Raw genomic sequence first — 19,191 nt, 5'->3', positions numbered from 1 at the left:
AAGAAAAGGGAGATCATGGGAAAAGCTGGTTAAGGTTAATAAAGACACCCACAGGATAAGTACTATAAGCGTAACTCCCTAGTTTAAAACAACAAAAAACTGTTACGTATAAGGGACTTGGATATCATAAGCCAGAGAAAAGTCCTATGCATTGATATTCAAGCTACTAGGAAAAATAGGGTTTAGAACATTAAAAAAAATTCCATGCAACTTTATAGGTCTATTGATTCCCTCTACACATCTCAAGGTAACATGGTTACTTTGTAGTTGACTCAATGCTATAACAAAGATCTCTCAGGAAACTGGATTTAACAAGAAGCCTTCTTGTATTCTTGAATGAAAACTTAAAGATACATTAAAGCTTTAAACTATCCAGGATAAATGGTATGCAAACATACATGCTTAACACCTTTGCATTATACTTGTGCAATAATCCCATTTTTTTCTTCTTCAAATGCTCATGTCAATAAATCTTTCCCATTGCACTCTAAATTCCAAGGTCATGGACAGAAGTGTTTATTAGTATAATTACAGAAAAGCAATAATACTACTAAGCCTTCAGTGGCAGATTTTAAAAAGAAATCTATTAGAAGAACAAAAGTAAAACAAAGGTTGGATTTTTTTCCCCCTCAATAGAATTATACAAGACCATAAAAACACCAATTTTCTGTTCTTTTAGTGCTGGTTAAACTGATAGTTCTAATTACATTGTTAAAAAACTAATCAGGACTGGCTCCAGATTTGAGAGAGCCCTCAAAGCACCCTCCAGGGTCCCCCTCTATCCAGTGGTGGGCTCCCTAATACTTGTGGGGTGGCTTACCTTGGGAGTGGCAGTGTCGCTCCTCTTGATGGCTACCATCTGTCATCCATCCCCACCACAATGCCTCAGATGTCACCTTCTCTAGGGGAATGGCAGCCACTAGCAGCTAGGCACAACCCTCCCTGAGGGAGGTCAGACAGCAAATGTGGACTAACATCCATAGTGATGATCCATGATGGCTGTGTCCCCAGAAGTTGCCCCAAGGGTGGTACATGCTAATGCTAGGACTTTAACCATTCAAAATACATGTTTCATTGGAAAATTAAATCCAACACAATATAAACATATGAGGCAGCCTCATCATTATGGTCTAGCAACCATCAGTTTATGCAGTCCAATCTCTCTCTCTCCCTCCCATCCACAGAGTTCAGGGTGGGGTGTGTGTGTGTGTGTGTATGAGAGAGCTCTTTCATTATTTGTTCACCAAAGCCACATGAGATTGGTTAAGCTGAGTACGAGTCCAACACCCAGTTAATTTTCTGACTGGCAGCAGTTCTCCAAGGTGTCATTCTTTCCCTAGATAAGCAATATTTTCCCAATGTAAAGTGAGGCAGATCACATCAAGTAGAAATTAATGCATTGCCCAGTGTACAAATCAACAGCAGAAACACAACTACTCAATTTCCCATAATAGACGGTCAATACTATGTTTCCAGAGAAAGAATTTTAAAACATCTTCCAAGTATCAGTGAAAACAACTATCTGTTAACAGCATTTATCATGGCATTAATAAGGGACAGAATTCCTGTGGGTGTTGACCAGTTTCTGGTGGTAAAAGAGCTGCTCATATCTCCACAAAGGTTTCAAGAAGGCATCCTTTGATTGCTTGATGGAAATGCACAATTAAAACCAAACAAACTGCAGTTGAAATCTAGTACATGTGTATTTAGGATGTCATTTGATATTTAGGGGTGAGAGTATATGACATAGAAATTATTGTAAGATACATGGATTGTGTTTCATGTTGTCCAGAGTGCCTTTAGGCAGAGCGAGAAAAGGAGCAGCTAAGAAACATGCAAGACAGGCAGATACACTCCTCAAAGAAGTGGGGGGGGGAGGACTCAGAGAGCAGCAGGTCTGAAAAACTAGCCTTTTGTACATGCACACATTGTTCAGTCTCCTTCCCTGCAAGAAAGTGTTGTGCATGCAGACACTGCAGCTGAGATGTTATTTAAGATCTAAGGGTCTCCAGAGCAGCCTGCACTATGACAGCACTCTCTGATCCCAAAGGGAGGAAACTCTCTGCCACGTGCGTATCTAGAATTATTTTCTGAGCATGTGCAGAAGTACAAGATTCTGTCCTGCTGGTGACATCTAATTCCTTATATTGACATAGGGAACAAGAACCCTTTTCAATAGTGGCTTCTACATTGTAAAATGCTCTCAGCAGGAAGGCAGCCAAGCCATCTTGTTAGTTGCCACTGTTAGTTTACCAACGCCTTTTTGAGCTGACTCTTTCATCTCTACGTCATGTTGCTACTTCTAGTATTAAATTGGTTTCTTTTAAAGCATTTTTTAAAAATTGTAAGATTGTAAGATTTCAAAAAATATATATTAAGATTTCATTGGAAAAGTGGTCTGTAAATGCTACTGAATCATCATCATCGATGGGACAGCAGTTTCATTTTATGCCAGCATGCAAGGAAGGCAAGTAGAGTACTACCGTTGTGTCAGATGCCAGAATCACCTGTCTGGCAAGGACTTCTTAACTTGGCTTATTATGGTAGGCACTCACTTGCACCAGTGGCAGCAGACATTATAATCAAGAAAGTGGGTGCCAATTTGTTTTGTTTTTCTAAAAAGAACATTGAAGAAAATATTTTTACTAATGGTTGTATGAACAGCAATAAACTTTGGCATTTGTAAAGTACTTTTCTCATGTATTCAAAACACTTCACAGACATTATCTCATAAATTATACTTTTTATCAGGTGGAAACCAATTTTCCAGTTCAACTTTCACCAGCCAATCAGAAAGGTTAAACCCCGTTTCTTTGGCCCATCACTTCTCCAATGAAAATCCCCAATCTCATCTTCAGAGTAGAAGTAGCAGCTAGGGTTTCAAGACATGAAGTGGTGGAAGAAAGAATATGCCATCCTCAGAAATATGAAACATGTATCTATTCTCATGAGCAAGAAAATGAAACTCTTTAGATAGCAAAAGACGGCATGCAGGATACCACTTCTGTAATTTAATTATGTCCACTATTGTGAAGTTATGCCATACACCAAGAGTTTTCAAACTTGCCACCTTCTAGAAACCAGTGAGTGTGTACAACCTGCTGAAGAACCCCTGTGCGTTCCAAAAATTCTAGAGATAAGGAATGCTCTAGGTGCACTTTTCATTCATGCAGGACTACTAAATGCTTCAATGTGTGACAGAGACTAGGCCTAAGAACATGCCTAGAATTCACCTAGGCGGGCCTACCCTTAAGTTTTACATTGCAGTGGAAGATGGCTGGGCAACCTGCCTTTCAAGAAAGCTTGTTCACCATTACAAGCTTTAAATTAAGAAATAAATTAAGGAAACTGTGAAAGGCTTCTCAGGAACCTCCATGGGCCTACATGACATGCATTCCAATGCTGGTGTTTCCAACCCACCATGACTGCTGCACACATGAAAGGCAGCCCTGGGGTTTTTACCGAGGCAAGCAGGTGTACAACTACTTACAACCGTGTGTAGAGGCACTTGCATCATGCAACATCCATGGGAAGCAATGGGAGAAGTGTTGCGGAAGTACTTGCACACTGTTTTAATTATGTAACTCCCACCTCCACTATAGCTCTAGGGCTACCTTTCATGTGCACAACAGCCCTGATGAGTCAGAAATGCCAACTTGGAGTGTGTATTATATCAGCTATGGTTCCTTAGAAAACACTTTGAAAATCACAGTGCTACACACATGAAACCCCAAGAATTTCAATGTTGCTATAAAAAACATTCTTACACGTCCATTCACAGGAATTAATTCTGAAAGTCATTTTAAGAATGCAAATTACATTTGAGAACAGTCTTTGTGGAAGGTGATCTGTGTGGAAAATGTACTACTGTTCTGGTAATGATGCAGAGAAGCAACCAGGCAGGATTGTGGCATGGAGGTTAGAAAGTGACCCAAGTTTCCAAAACAAGAAGAGAGTTAACACAGATGCTGAAGTCACTGGTTTCTTTGTCCATTATCTTTCTGGCTAAAAAAGGTTGTCATCAAAACCCATGCCTGATGTCATGCTGCACTTGCAACATTATTTTTATGAATGAGGAATAGCAAGGTGATCCATGGATTACTTCTTTTATTGAAGGAAGGGCAGGTGGAAAATTCCAGTTTAAAATCCAGTCTCTATAAATTATTTAGATGCTGAGAATATGCATTATACAAAACTTTTAAACAACTAAAGCCTTTAACTAATTAATGAATTATGAAATTTAGTCTCCAAACAATTCAGAGGGGATCTCTCTCTCTCCCTCTCTGTAGCTTGCTTTAACATGATAAATTTGATTAACAGAGTTAACTATTAACTTGTACACTAATGAATAATCAGCAACATTATGTTCTTTAATGAACAACAGCTTTTAATTTAATAGATACAGTGTTTAGAATTGCTCCTTCTTGCCAAAGTGACAACAGAGTTGCTGGCAATCAACAACATCCCTTTGAGCATTCTAAATCGAGCCTGTTTCTCTAGGGGGGAAGCAAAAGCAAAACACTCATGGGTGTTGATGAATGAAAGCCTAAATTTTATTTCCTGAATTTACAGTGAACATATCTATAATCATTCTATTTGGGTATCAGCCTTTCATCAAACCTCTTTTTTAAAAGATGCAAACAATATATTTTATCCCATTAAAAACACTACAATAATCAGCAGAACCTCACCTGCCAAGTTTCAAGTACATTTGGTGACAGACTGAATATTCTTAAATTATGCAGCTTTTAAGGCAAATAAATCTTGCATAATAAATTCTAAGCTATATTACCCTGAGGGTTATGCTGTGTGTGTGCCATTTCAGTGCTCATAGTACTTGCAAGTTGTTCAGTAGGGTGGGTAGGGCGAGAGTAATTTAAAGCCGACGAGCACTCATTTGGAGAGCTGAAATATTTTGACCAACATTTGATCCAAATATACAGCTAATTCTTCCAAGTTGTAAACCTAGGATGGGTAGCAGTATGAAGTGGCACATATACACACAGAGTGAAAAGAGGCAAGTTTCAAACCCACCTGTTCCTCTGAAGCTAGCTACTCAACGTGTGCCCAGATTTTCAAAGCTGTTCACTGAGTTACAGAAGATCTTGGACTTTGGCAAATCTCAATGGGTCTAATAAAGTATTTTCCAGCTGAACAGAAATCACCATAGGAAGTGTCCCCTTGCAATCCTAACTTGGTAGACAGAGGGAAAGCTCTCAGTTGATCTTGGAGACTGTGAAGGGGCATTGGACTAAAGGAAGTCTCTAATAAAATGGTTAACGCCATTTAGGACTTTACAGATCTTGATAAAATTGCATCTTGAATCCAGCACAGACACAACAGGGAGCCAGTGCAAAACATTGAAGTGTTCCTATAATGTACTTCTGGCAGCCTTCCGTATCAGGATGCAGCATTCTGCATCAGTTGAGCTTGTAATTCATAATCAAGTCATACTCATGCAGGGCACCTTTTCTCAGTTAGAAAGGCATAAGTTATAATCACTAGGTAGAATCTCAGAGAGAATGTTGCAGCTAGATAAAGATGAGAAAAAGCACCCTTGGATGTTGCTGCAACCTGGGTCCCAGGTACAGCAATGAATCCAGGAGTATCGTAAGGAGAGAGTGCCTGTGCGAGATTCAAAATCTTTAAGTGGTGGAAGATCTAATCTCCCCTCCCCTCAGGTTTCAGGACCAACTAGTCATTGTTGAATTACCTTTGTCCAGGATGAGGCTCAAAATGTTTTATATTTTATATTGAGGCGCTTCACACGACCCCTGCAAAGCGCCTTACCAGGCCCTGCGGGAAGATCAGGCTTAGCCCACTCTCCCCACAGATGATCCTGCTCAGAGCCCTGGGCAGCCAGATCGGCTGCCCACATGACTACCAGCTCCGTCACGGAGTTGGTGGGGGCTGCAGGGATCAGGGGCCACCCAGCCCCTGGAAGTTCCAGGATATCCCACATGAGTGCACGGGGCATTCTGGAGAGACCCCCAGCGGGGGTCTCCTCATGTGTTGCCCTAGCACTCGCTCCACTAACCTTGTTTAAGAGGAGGGGTAGTTTTGGTAGTTTGCTGCCAGGAGCCACACGGCTCCCGTGGCAGCAGATGACCAGGAGAGTTCGGGCTAGGCTCCCTTAGCCAGATTTCTCCTGGTCGTGGGAATAGATTCATTATGTTTTAATTCTGTACACTGCCTAGAGATTTCTATATTAGGCAGTATATTAATTAATCAATATAATTAATTAGTTAATATGCAAATGATTAATTAATTAATTAATTAATTAATTAAGCATTAAAATATATCTGAGGGGAAACTCACAAAATTATAGCCTTTTTACCTAAGCTATATTACAAACTCTGCTACAAAATTCCAAGCAGCCATTTAAACAATAAAGCTGCAATCTTATGCACAATGATTTGCAAGTAAGTCCCATGGAACTGTAAACATGCAAAGGATTGCACTGCTCAGCAGCATTCACAGCTACAAAAAAGGTAGATATACTGTAAATTCCCCAGGAATTTTCCATTGTGGGGTACTTTATGGCCATGGCAAGTTGTAGTAAGAGCCACCAGCTCAGGCATGGACAGTATAGGGATAAGCATCATTGGGCAGCTGCCAAGGGCCCACTGCTGACACATGAGCCCACCTCTGTGCCCACAGTTTTTGTGTGGAGACCGTGGTGGCGAGATATTCTCAGGGCCCACCCAAGTAGAAGGGTCCATATAGGGCAGTTTGCCAAGGTCCCCCCCTGAAGCCTGCTAGCTCTGATTCCAGGCTTATATCTGAAATTGAAGTCCAGGCATTGGGACTGGTCCATGTGGTGTTGTTCTTCCCATTCTTCACACATTCCCCACACCCCCTTCACCTGGTGTTCAACACTGTGTGTCCACTGCTCACCAAGCTAAAATGAAACCCTGAATATACTTGTAAATTCAGCTTGAGAACAAGTGACGGGAATTCACATGCTAAATGGCATATGTGAACATGCATGATCCTGTAGCCTGCATCTAATCCCTAGTTTTGACTGAAAAAGACCTTAGGCTAGGTGCTAGAAGCAGTTTTTATATCATCATGTTATCTGTAAATTCTGTATTTCAAGTAAGATATAAATTTAAGATGTCTTCTGTAGTGACTTCATATTTGCATATATTTTTAAAAGTCCATACACCACTTATATGCAAAAAACCATCATCTAATTTTCCTGTTGACACCAAAGAATACTGCTGGTTGTGGTGTATTTAAGAGTCTTTTCTCAAGAAAAAGGCAAATTTGGTCTCTCTCAGGTCTTTTAAAATAAAATGATTTTATTAATGGTATAGGTGTACAGGCAAGAGTGATGGTGTTGAGGAAGAAGAGAGAAATAAGTGTATGAATAAGAACAGAAAGGGGCTGTTTGCTAATTAGATTACATTTTATCATGCTGAGATCTTTAGAAATTGTGTTTGTATTAAAGTGACAGGACACATGACAAAAAATCAAATGAAAATGTTTGCTGGGCCTAATCCACCATGATTCCATTCATATTAATAGTACTTGCTATTTAATTAATAGAACTTACTATTAGAACTTGCTTAATAGAACTTGCTATTCATATTTAACTGAAATGAACAGCATTTGTTGGATTGTTCTCATTAATTTTGGGGAATTTGCTTCTCTAATTTATTCAGTCAGTTCCCTCCCTACCTGCTTTCAGACCCAAGGTCAAGACACTGGCTGACATCCTCACTAATGATATGGAGGTACAGTGTGCAAACATCTCTGCAGCGCTGAATAACCTAAAGTTATGTTGCACATGTGGGAAGACAATTTCCACCCATTCCCCATCCACCCCAAAGTGCTCCCTGAGACCCGGAAGTAGGTCTCTGAGGGTCACGCAGCCCTTGGATACTAACTTCTGAGTTGCAGGCAGGGCTTCTGAAGAGAGAAGTGACCAGTAGAAGTCAACCCTTTGTGCCTTCCATGTGATTCTACATTATAAACTGCACCTCTGCACAGTTAGTGAGGATATACCCACAGACCGGAGTGCTTTGGCTTGGGTGGAAAGTGTTCCTCTTCTTGGGGTCTGTTCCTGGTTTTATCCTTATGAATTTTGGTGATTGGTGCTATATGTTTGTCTATTTTTATGTTATGTTATTATAATTGATTATTAGCCATTTGGTGGGGTCTGCATGGGTGGTAAGATGGGATAAAAGTATTTTAATTCACTCTGACCTTCCCAAAATACTCCTTTGAAATCATATTTATGAACATTTTATATTACATGAATGAACATGCATCCTAGAAAGAAATGTTTATTTTAATTTTTAGAGTTGTCATTAAATTTTAGACTACATAAAACAGTATAGATCCTGTTCCCATAAGCACAAACTTTTCATTGCAAAGTGAGACAGTTGGGTTACTATCTCTTCTCACCTAATAAAAGCAATAGTATAAGAACAGTGCTTAGCTCTGACTGACCTTGAAACATAATTGGCTAGCATGAATGTCTCTGCGGTATATGCCATTGGGTAGATAAAAAATATATGGGATTATAATCAAAACTGATAAAGCTGCAAAATTAATCAACAGTGTTTTAAAGCTACTTCATGAAAAATAACAGAATGTTGTAATACTGTCTAATCACAAATATATGTTGCATGACTTCCAAACCAAATTGTCCAATATGCAACTGTCAATTAATTTCTTTAATGCTTTTATTGTAATTGCATTTTAATCATGAATTAAATGTAAAGATTATTTAAGATCACTACATAGCCTTTAGCATGATTTTGCAAAAATTATTCCTATAAAAAAATTCTATAGACAAAGCATCAAAATGTGTCATTTAAAATATTTTGTACACACAAATATATAAACTTATATGTTTTACACATACATTGCACATTGTACACATTGGGAAGCATCCAGAATCATGAATCAACACCACTGAAATTAATGAAGTTAAATCCCATTAATTTCAATTGGACTTAGTCATGACTAGCTTAGTCTGGATGCTGCCCATTTATTTTTCATGTTCAGAGAATACAGATACTTTCCTCATGTGCATTGTTAATAGAGTTTTGTTTTTGCTTTTTAGCTGATGAACATTTTTAAAAAGTTATCACAGAGAGATCTTGTTAACAGAGTCACCTCTCCCAAATAACCATGACTTAAATTGCTTAAATTTCTGGTTTCTTTCTGGTCAAAGTTGCTCTGAGTAAATGAAAATGTTCAGAAACAGCAAATGATAGGAAAATGTCCCCTGGGACCTGCATGTGATCATGTGCAAATGATACTTTTCTGACTCTCCCTTGTCAAAACTGGAAAGGTTCCTTGGAAACTTGTGAAATCCCATGAGACAGCGAAGCCTCTGTTGGGAGAAGACTTCTGTCACACTGCAAATACTAGCTCACTTTCAAAGCACTTCTGGCATCTGGAAAGGCAGCCAAAAGTTCAGTTGCATCTTTACACCACAGAAGGGATGTTGTTATTAGTGATGGCAGGGCACGGGTTCCAGCAGCAGCAGCAGTGTGGTCATTGCTCAGCAGGCTGCACTCAGCCTCCTTTGTACTTTCTCTGACTTGACAAGACTGAACTGAAATGGGAGGCAGCTATCCACAGTTGCAGCAATGAAGCCACTGTTGGCACAACCCATCTACTGCAATGCAGAAGGATGCTTTTATCACCCCCTTTGTGATAAGTGAGGAAAGGGTTTACTGTACAGAGTTCTGCACTGATGTGCACCTGACTACAGAATTTATGTCTCTCCCAATGCAATACATATTATAAATATTGTGAAATTGTACAGTAAACATCCATTGTCTCTAAAGTAAGATTTAAATAATCCCTACAAAAAGTGAGCAGTGTGTGTCCAGACTGACACTGGACACACCCACTATGCACACAGAAGCTACAGAAGAAATAATGAATGGCATAACCATTTGGAGAAGCTGGCCCAAATTCACATTATTAGTCTAATTTACTGACCCTGTGCAGATGAAAAGAAAATTAACTAGGCTTTAGGGAACAATGGTGGGCAATGGGATTGTAAACCTACTCCTGTTGCTTGCTACAAACCAATTCCCCTGGCCTCCCCTATCCAAGTCACATACAAAAACTGCCAATCAAGTTCTAAACAAACCCTAAACTCAGTTGCAAACCTCAGCCCATTTGGGGGGACAGTGCACAGAGTCTCTGTGCCTTTGCTTTGCCAATAATGGGCAGACATTTGATATCTCTTTTCTTTCTCGGCGCCAATGTATGCACCCCAATATATGCTGAAATGGCTTAAGGATGGTTGCATTCCCACCTTATTCATGTGTCTCCCCACCTTATGATCTCTACTGTGTTACAAAAGGAGTGCTTCCTCAAACTGAAGTCTCACACAGAGGCGGGAATGGCATCTCCATTTTCGAAGTACACTGTCCTACCTTTACAGCTTCACTTAGGGTATGGTTTTTGTCTGCTTCTTCGCAGGAATGCAATTCCAGTTTATACTGCAGCTCCTGTAGCTGTTGTGCCTGCTCATTCAAAAGCATTTGTGCCTGCTGCTCCCGAAGTAATGCATTATTTAGCTCTTCACATGCACTTTCAAACCTCTCGTGGGTGATCAATTTCTGATAAAGGAAATAAATTGTGTTCTGTCATGAAATAGAGGCATTGTTTATACACTTGACTTTCAGTATCCCACTTGCCAATATGCAACATTCTAATGCAAAAGTTTTTAAAACACTCAATATATCTGCCCTAGAGGCTTTCTTCTCTAGTCAGAGACATTATACAATGCTAATGCCAGGTGGTTTTTATTCACCAGATTTCCTCAAAAACCTGGAGCGTGTGTACATGTACAAAGACAGCTTTTCTTTCAAATTACTACTCATCAAACTGGTTGTACAAATGAGAAAGAAACATTATTTTTACAAAAAGGATTATATCTGAACAGAGGTACCCCAGAGTGCTAGAATCTAAGCACAGAATAATATGCACACAGGCTTCACCCAAGATGTATTCCTGCCATATGTAAAATGGCTTCAAACAATTAGAAGCAGGCCTGTTAGAAGCATAGTACTATACTTATCCATCCACTCTTGCCAATATAAATATTGTAAAAAGCAACCAATAAACTAAAACAGATAAAAGCTAGACACCTGTTAGGTTAATTAAAACAGTTAATTCAGGAAGTAAAAACTGCTTAGTTGGAACAGGATCCAAGCTTTGAGGTGAAGTAAGAAAAGACTGATTTCCTCATCTCCATCTGGAGGCAGGAGGGCTCCTGACCATAGATAAACATGAATAGAAAGAGTATGAGAGAGAGTCAGGCATATGAGAAATGAATAATTGCAGGGGGGCGGGGGAGACACAACATGAAATAGAAGTGGAAGGAAGGTTTTCTATGATGTATGTATCTTATTATTTATTTTAAAACTTTGATTATCAGCTTCCTTTCATTGAGAAATTAAACATAATTAAGAGAGGAGAGAAGTGGTCATTTTCGCAGCTAACGAACCGAAGGAAACTAACAGTTCCAAGAAGTCTACAGTCTACTGAGGAAGTGGGAAGATCAGCAGGTGCAAAGGGCTTTTACACACACACACACACACACAAACACACACACACACACAATTTTGACATGGAAGGCACTCCACATACATATTGATATGCAACCTAAATTGCCGCATATGACTATTTCACATGTAGAGTTGTTGGTGCATACAAATCAGCTAGGAATCCATACATGGCCATAGCTCAGTAGAAAAGTTTCTGCTTTGTGTGCAAAAGGTCCCAGGCTCAATCCCTGGCAGCATCTCCAGGTAGGGCTGGGAAAGACTCCTCTCTGAAACCTTGAAGAGACACTGCCAGTCAGTGTAGACAACTCTCAGCTAGGTGGACCAATGGTCTAAGGCAGCTTCCTATGTTCCTATGCACAAACACAAGTTCACATCACTTCTCTCCAGACTGTATTTTATTGCAGAAATTAAAACACAGAACGAGGGAATTGGAACAAAGAACAGACATTTCAACGTATATATGTCAGCTTCAGTGTTCTATATCCGACTGTTTAAAATCCACACTTATATCCAAGACTTTCCCCCAATCTAGGTGTTTAATTAGATTGGGGAAAATTACCCAGGTGTTTGTTTAGATTGGGGGAAATTTTTGGATAGAAGTGTGTATTTTAAACAGTGGGATATAGAACACTGAAGTATTGTAACAGATCCATTGTGCACATTGCATTGCCATTATATCAACAAGTTCACATCACTATCACCAGAACACACCACCTGTACTGCTGTCACACATGCAGTCTAAAAGGAAAGTGCTTTCTGTAACAGAATTTGTGTAATGTGTGAAATGGCCCTTACTTTGTGCATGAACCAATCAGCTATTGACAATGATATGGCTGATAATGAAAGGAAAATGTATACAGTCGGAGTGATTTTAACATCAAGCTCTCCAGCAACACACATAATAATTTAAGATGGAGCGGGTGGAATCAGCTTTGTTGAAGATCAAACGTGATTATGTACTCACCCTACCTTACCCTGCAATGACTGAATCACATGGAAAGAGCCACTTGTTCCTCCCCTTTTAATATATGTGACCCACAGCTGGGAGACATTTAAAAGGCATAGTTTTGGGAGGGAAAATGTAACAGATTGATTTTATTATTTGGTTTTCTAAGGAATGTTGACTCCAAATGGGGTAAGAGGAAATCTCTCCTTTAGACCAGGTTATTCCCCTCCCCTCCCCACCAAATATACTTACAGATTGCTTAAACGCATTTAATTGCTCTTGCAGGCTCTGGGCTTTGTCAGCCTCTTTCTTCATCTCATTCAAATTCCGTTTGAATTCCGTGAGCTCTAAGCGCAGTGACCGCCGTTCCACTTCTGCTGTATGCAGCCTTTGTGTAAATTCAAATATTTGCTTCTGCAAGGACGCTATGCTTTTCTGGTAGTAAAACGGAAATGATGTTGTTAGCTACAAAATGTGCTGATTAGGCAATAAATCAATAGTATTTAATGCCTGGGCAAATTAAAATGATCTTCCTTTCTGAACTCATATACAATTTGTGAAATATTCTAAAACCTTCTCTTGTATGTCATGGGAACAATATACACAGAGCATATTTTCTGAAAGTCAAAACCAGGAAGGGAGGCATATAGAGGAAATATTTACCATACTTTTGGTTGACACAGAACATGTATTTTGAATCTGTGTATGCAGTGGGAGGTAATTATAGTACTTTAAAATTAAAGTCATGAATTGTTCTTTCAGCAGTTTTTCCAAAAGAGTGTACATTGCCTTGAATGCACTTTTTCCTACTAAAAAGTAGGAGAGGGTACCCAAGAAGTTTAACAAGCAACAACAAAACAATCAGTAATATCAAAGTATTTTTTAAATACTATGGCCATTTCTTGCAATTGTTCAGCTTTATTTTAAAGCCAGATAAGCTGATGAATAGTACACAAACTACAAAAAAAGTTAAACTTTAAAAACAAGTTTCAACAATCTGAAAACAAATTTAGTATGCACAATAGGTACCATATGCTAATTCTATTCATACAAACCGTAACAGGAATGTTGTCATTTATGCCTGCTTTAAGAGCCTGTGCATTTATTTTATGTAGCCCACGAGCCAGTCTCTGAACTAATGAATCTTTCTCCATGTAGGTAATGCTCCTGCTGCTATCCACTGCAGTGGCTTCCATCACAATAAAAAGTTTGTCCATGAATTTCGAAAAAGAATTCCTTGCTGCATTGATAAGTAAATGTCCCGAAAGCCAGGAATTCAAATCTTTAAAAGAAGGGGGGGGGGATAAAATCCATTAATCCTGTAGGTTTGGGCACATTTTTTGAGTACATAAAGATGATGGTAATATTTGACACAGCATCAATAAACAATAAACTCTAGGAATTTTACCACATACAGTAGCCCAACAAACAAAACAAAAACAACTTAAGGAGCCAATCCTTGCTAGGACTGGAACTCAGAGGCAGTAGATAAAATCTTAGAAGAAGATATAATCAAGATCATGATGAATAGTGTGTTAGACACAGCCCAACAGTTTCTAGAATAGATCTTCCAAAAACTGGTCTGCAAGAAACTCTGTATAAACCAACCGACATAATACTTAGTAGAAGAATGCAGGCTGCCGTCCTCTACATACTTAAGAGTAAGTCCCACTGGACTCAATGGGACTTATGTTCGATTAAACTTGTAGAGAATTGGGCTTTTAGTCGAGAATACGTATTCACTGCATAATATTTTTCAGGGAACTATCTGTTCCATACTTTTAATAAACCTATCATAAATTTCTAGGTAAACCTGTTACAGAATTTATTTATTTTTTAAAGAAACCAAGTTGTTATGTGAATAGAGTTGAAACAAGAGCTTCACCTCTCAAATTCTGAAGCCATTTATCTTCCATTTATCTTTATCTTATTTAGCTTGCAACAGGATGATTCTCAGGGCTAAAAAAGAATAAGTGTCTAATTCCATCTATGCACATGCACATACTTAATTCTGCTTAGCTGACACCGATACTGCATGTGCATATGCAAGGACAGACATTGGCTCAGGAGAAATAATGGTTTCACTAATGAGAATTGTTTTTATGTTCTTTTCTAATTCTGCATCTTTTCCACGCTTTCATTAATCCACAGGTTGCAATATATGACACCCAAGACCTGTTGTGTAAGCAAACTAGAACTGCTTATAAATATCAGTGAATGTGCTACACATTCAAAAGCAGAAGGTAAGTCACTGTTGCAAATTTATAACTGTTTCCTTTTCTTCCCTGACAGCTTAGATGTCTAAATCATTTGCTGCTTAAAACTACTGAGGCTTGGTACCTTAATGCCATACTATTTATATTCGGAGACAAGAGAATATAATTTACCTTATTCCAAGGCAATTAAAATTTTACAACTACAATTACTTATTTCCCCATAGGATTTTGGTAATCATCCTTCTCATATAATGGACTTAAGGCCCCAGCACACCCAACATGTTCTGCTTACTGCTAGATTCGTCAGGTCTGTAATTAATAATTGTGTTTAATGTTGATAAATAAAATTGTCAGTGCTCCTTCTACTAATTGGTATTCCAGATAACGGTTAATAGGTTTATTTATGCCTTAATAAAAGTCTTGTAATTTAGTTTTCCCTCTGCAAGTCAGGTCTTAATCTGTCATTACTTGTCTTATGATACTATCAGGGTAAGATGACAAACCATGGTGGAGCTTATTTACATTCAGGAGAACTGCAGATCTCCTGTTGCTGCAGTGAATTAAAATATTTGTTCTGAAGTTTAAAGGAGAAAGCCTATTATGGCAGATTTTTAAAGCAAGCCATCTTTTCCCTCCTCTATTGGTAGGAATAATGAAAAGCTTTTAAGCAGAATGAAAAAGAGATACGAGTACCAAAATTTTTTTCCCCATCTGGAACTGAAGAATTATCTAAATGTTTAGAAATGATCGAAACTAAATGTAGTAGGATGCAATGGAATCAAAATATTTTCTGTGAAATAAGAAGACCAACATTTGTTTCTTCACTGATTTTATTTTATGTATAAACCTTGCATGTGGAAAATACTCTATTCAGATTTCACTTTACGTTGGCCTGGATCCAAAAAACTACTTTAGGTACACCCAAGGGCTTGGGCTTGCCCACTGTTTTTTGTTTTATTTTTCCCTTTGACTAGCAGACCTCACATGTCATATTATAATTGACTTTTGAAAGCCATCTCAGTTTCAAAAGTTGTTTCTATATATCATGGCAGAGTGCTGTTGAAGAAATGAAAATTAAAAGCCGCTCTGGGCAATTATCCTGGCGATTGTATAGAATCAGAGGCCAGGGGTGGCAATGTTGATTTTAACTAATTAGTGAGACTTGAAAATGTTTTTGTTTTGTTTCATTCTCACTTTTGGGGGCAGAAGATACAGAGAAAGTTATCAGGCATCACTGACCTCAGAATAAGTGCAGTACACAATTCTGCATTGTAGTACATGATCCTGCCATTCTAAAACAAAATCAGCACTCTGTAGTTTACCTATATAGGAGCATTGGTTACTTACTGTGAAGAGTTTCTCTTGCTGAGGGATATGAAGACATCTTGTGGGTTAGATTTCCCTGCTGCTCCAGAGGCAGGGCTATGCAAATTAACTTAAAAAGATTTAATGGGCCTGGGAAGGTTCTGAATAGCCAAGTCGAGAGAACAGAGAACACTAACTCAGAGAATAATTTTAAAGAACAGCACTTAGAGAAAAAAGGCAATTCCCACAGTAGACCCAGTCAGCCCAAGCAGGTGGGACACAATGTCCTCATATCCAGCAGCAAGAAGCCTTCACGGTAAGTAACCAACGTTCCTTTGCCCTGCTGCTGAAAAAGGACGTCTCGTGGGACATGCCACAGCTGATGAGCTTGGGTAGGAAGCGTACTGCTGAGGCAGTACCTGCTGTAGCGCTCTTCTATCAAATGCAGTTTCAGCAGAGCGCTGTGTGTCCATCTTGTAGTGCTTTGTAAAGGTACAGGTGAAACTCGGAAAATTAGAATATCGTGCAAAAGTCCATTAATTTCAGTAATGCAAATTAAAAGGTGAAACTGATATATGAGACAGACGCATTACATGCAAAGCGAGATAAGTCAAGCCTTAATTTGTTATAATTGTGATGATCATGGCGTACAGCTCATGAAAACCCCAAATCCACAATCTCAGAAAATTAGAATATTACATGGAACCAAGAAGACAAGGATTGAAGAATAGAACAATATCGGACCTCTGAAAAGTATAAGCATGCATATGTATTCAGTACTTGGTTTGGGCCCCCTTTTGCAGCAATTACTGCCTCAATGCGGTGTGGCATGGATGCTATCAGCCTGTGGCACTGATGAGGTATTATGGAAGACCAGGATGCTTCATTAGCGGCCTTCAGCAATTCTGCATTGTTTGGTCTCATGTCTCTCATCCTTCTCTTGGCAATGCCCCATAGATTCTCTATGGGGTCAGGTCAGGCGAGTTTGCTGGCCAATCAAGCACAGTACACTGTATACTTTTCAGAGGTCCGATATTGTTCTATTCTACAATCCTTGTCTTATTGGTTCCATGTAATATTCTAATTTTCTGAGATTGTGGATTTGGGGTTTTCATGAGCTGTACGCCATGATCATCACAATTATAACAAATTAAGGCTTGACTTATCTCGCTTTGCATGTAATGCGTCTGTCTCATATATCAGTTTCACCTTTTAATTTGCATTACTGAAATTAATGGACTTTTGCACGATATTCTAATTTTCCGAGTTTCACCTGTAGACAGGGGTGACCATGTTACCACTTTACAGATTCCTGACAGAGGAGCATTAGTAGAAAAAGCTGCCATTGCTGCCACAGCCCTATTCGAGTGAGCCGAAAGATGTAAGGGCACTGGCAGCTTTAAAGTATCATATGCCAGAAAGACGAAGGCCTTGATCCACTTGGTTATAGTGGGTTTTGTTGGCCCATGGAAGTAGGGAGATAGGCATTTGAAGTCCAACATGGCTCAGTATGATGGACACACTGGACACCTTTAAACATAACCGAGCATTGAGCTTATGTCACGCCTGCTCCGACAGATGTGAAGGTTTGGGACAAAAAGAGGTTAAAATAACATCCTGTAATCTGTGAAACACGGATGGCACCTTAGCGATGAATCAGGGATCAGGGATCTGTCTTAAAGAGTCTGGGGAAATTATGCAGAGGTGCTTATTTGCTTATAGAGCCTGAAGCTCAGACACCCTTCTGGACAAGGTAATGGGTACTAGGAAGGCCAGTTTATTAGATAGAAAGCAAAACAGGATCAAGTGGATGGGCTCAAACGGGGAGCCTTGTAGTGCTCAGAGCTAGGGATGTGCAAAAAATTTCGGGCACAGAACGATCTGTGCCCGAAATGAACAATTTCGGGTGATTCGGGGCCGAACCGAATCACCCCCTATGTCCCCCGATATTTTTCGGGCACGAGCCGAATCACCCGAATTTCGGACCCCAAAAATTCGGGTGATTCGGTTCATGGTTGATTTTTGGTGAATTTTTAAAGTTTTAGTGACTTCGGGGCAGTTCGGGGGCATAGCATGGGATCTGGGCAAAAGGAGTGGGGTGGGGTGTTAGTGCCTAATGGGTGCAGGCTACCACCCCAATTTCAGGGGGATTGGGCAAAGGGCTGATTTTTGGTAAATTTCTGAAATTTTCATGTCTTTGGGGCAGATTGGGGCATATTGGGGCAGAAAGTGGGGCCTGGGGCAGAATAGTGGGGTGGGGTGGTAGTGCCTAATGGGTGCAGGCTACCACCCCAATTTCAGGGGGTTTGGACAAAGGGGTGATTTTTTGAGAATTTTTGAAGTTTGGGTGTCTTTGGGGCAGATTGGGGGCAGAAAGTGGATCTGCCCCAAAGGAGTGGGGTGGGCTGGTAGATAGTGCCTAATGGCTGGAGGCTACCACCCTTAGAAGTTTTTTCTGAGGTGTGAATTCTCATTCTATCATAGCAAATGAGATTTTTTTCAATTAAACAACTCTCATGACCCCACTTTCACTTTTTCACACTTTCCTTTACTATGAATAATATGAGGAAGTAATCAATTTAGCACACTTCACCTTATGAAGACAAACCTCATAAAAATAAATTCACCAAAATACCCCCCTCTGCCCAATCACTCTTAAATTGGGGATGGGTGGTAGCCTCCAGCCATTAGGCACTATCTACCAGCCCACCCCACTATTTTGGGGCAGATCCAAATGTGATTGATGGAAGCTTTCCTGGAAGGCAAGACCTTGTTGGAATAACCATGCTGTTTTAAGAGGTTCCTTTCAGTCTCCAGGAGGCTAACTTTAACCAGGCCGGATAGTGGTGAATGATGGGGCCTTGCTGTAGGTCTGTTGAGACCAGCAAGAGCCATAGATGTGATATGGCTAGATGGAGAATTTCTGGGAATCAATGCCTCCTTGGCCAGTATGGTGCTATGAGGATGACCTCCACTTGGTACAGTTGGACCTGATCAGAGGCACTGGAGGAAATGCATACAGAAACTCGTGGTGTCGACGGGGCATCTACTGATTCCACTCCCTTGCATGGAAAGTGAAAAAAGAATCTTGGAAGTTTGGCATTGTTGGATGCCATGAATAGGTCAACCTGTGGGCATCTGTGCACTGTGAGCACTGTGAGCAGACTAAATTCTGCTG

General features: G+C 39.7%; 1 protein-coding gene across 6 annotated transcripts in view; it reads right to left on the bottom strand.

Moving 5' to 3' along the window:
- CCDC171 (coiled-coil domain containing 171) overlaps positions 1-19,191 on the bottom strand; it is a 259,692-nt gene that overhangs the window by 108,181 nt on the left and 132,320 nt on the right. For all 6 annotated transcript variants that reach the window (XM_053301832.1, XM_053301835.1, XM_053301831.1 and 3 more), the window contains 3 exons: positions 13,548-13,774; positions 12,745-12,927; positions 10,410-10,595 (listed from right to left, as the gene is read on the bottom strand). In XM_053301832.1, coding sequence (XP_053157807.1) covers positions 10,410-10,595; positions 12,745-12,927; positions 13,548-13,774 — 596 coding nt within the window. The remainder of the gene's footprint in view (positions 1-10,409; positions 10,596-12,744; positions 12,928-13,547; positions 13,775-19,191) is intronic.

Source organism: Hemicordylus capensis, chromosome 2 (assembly GCF_027244095.1).
Source record: "Hemicordylus capensis ecotype Gifberg chromosome 2, rHemCap1.1.pri, whole genome shotgun sequence".
NCBI lineage: Eukaryota > Metazoa > Chordata > Lepidosauria > Squamata > Cordylidae > Hemicordylus > Hemicordylus capensis.
This window is presented reverse-complemented; position numbering and strand designations above follow the sequence as displayed.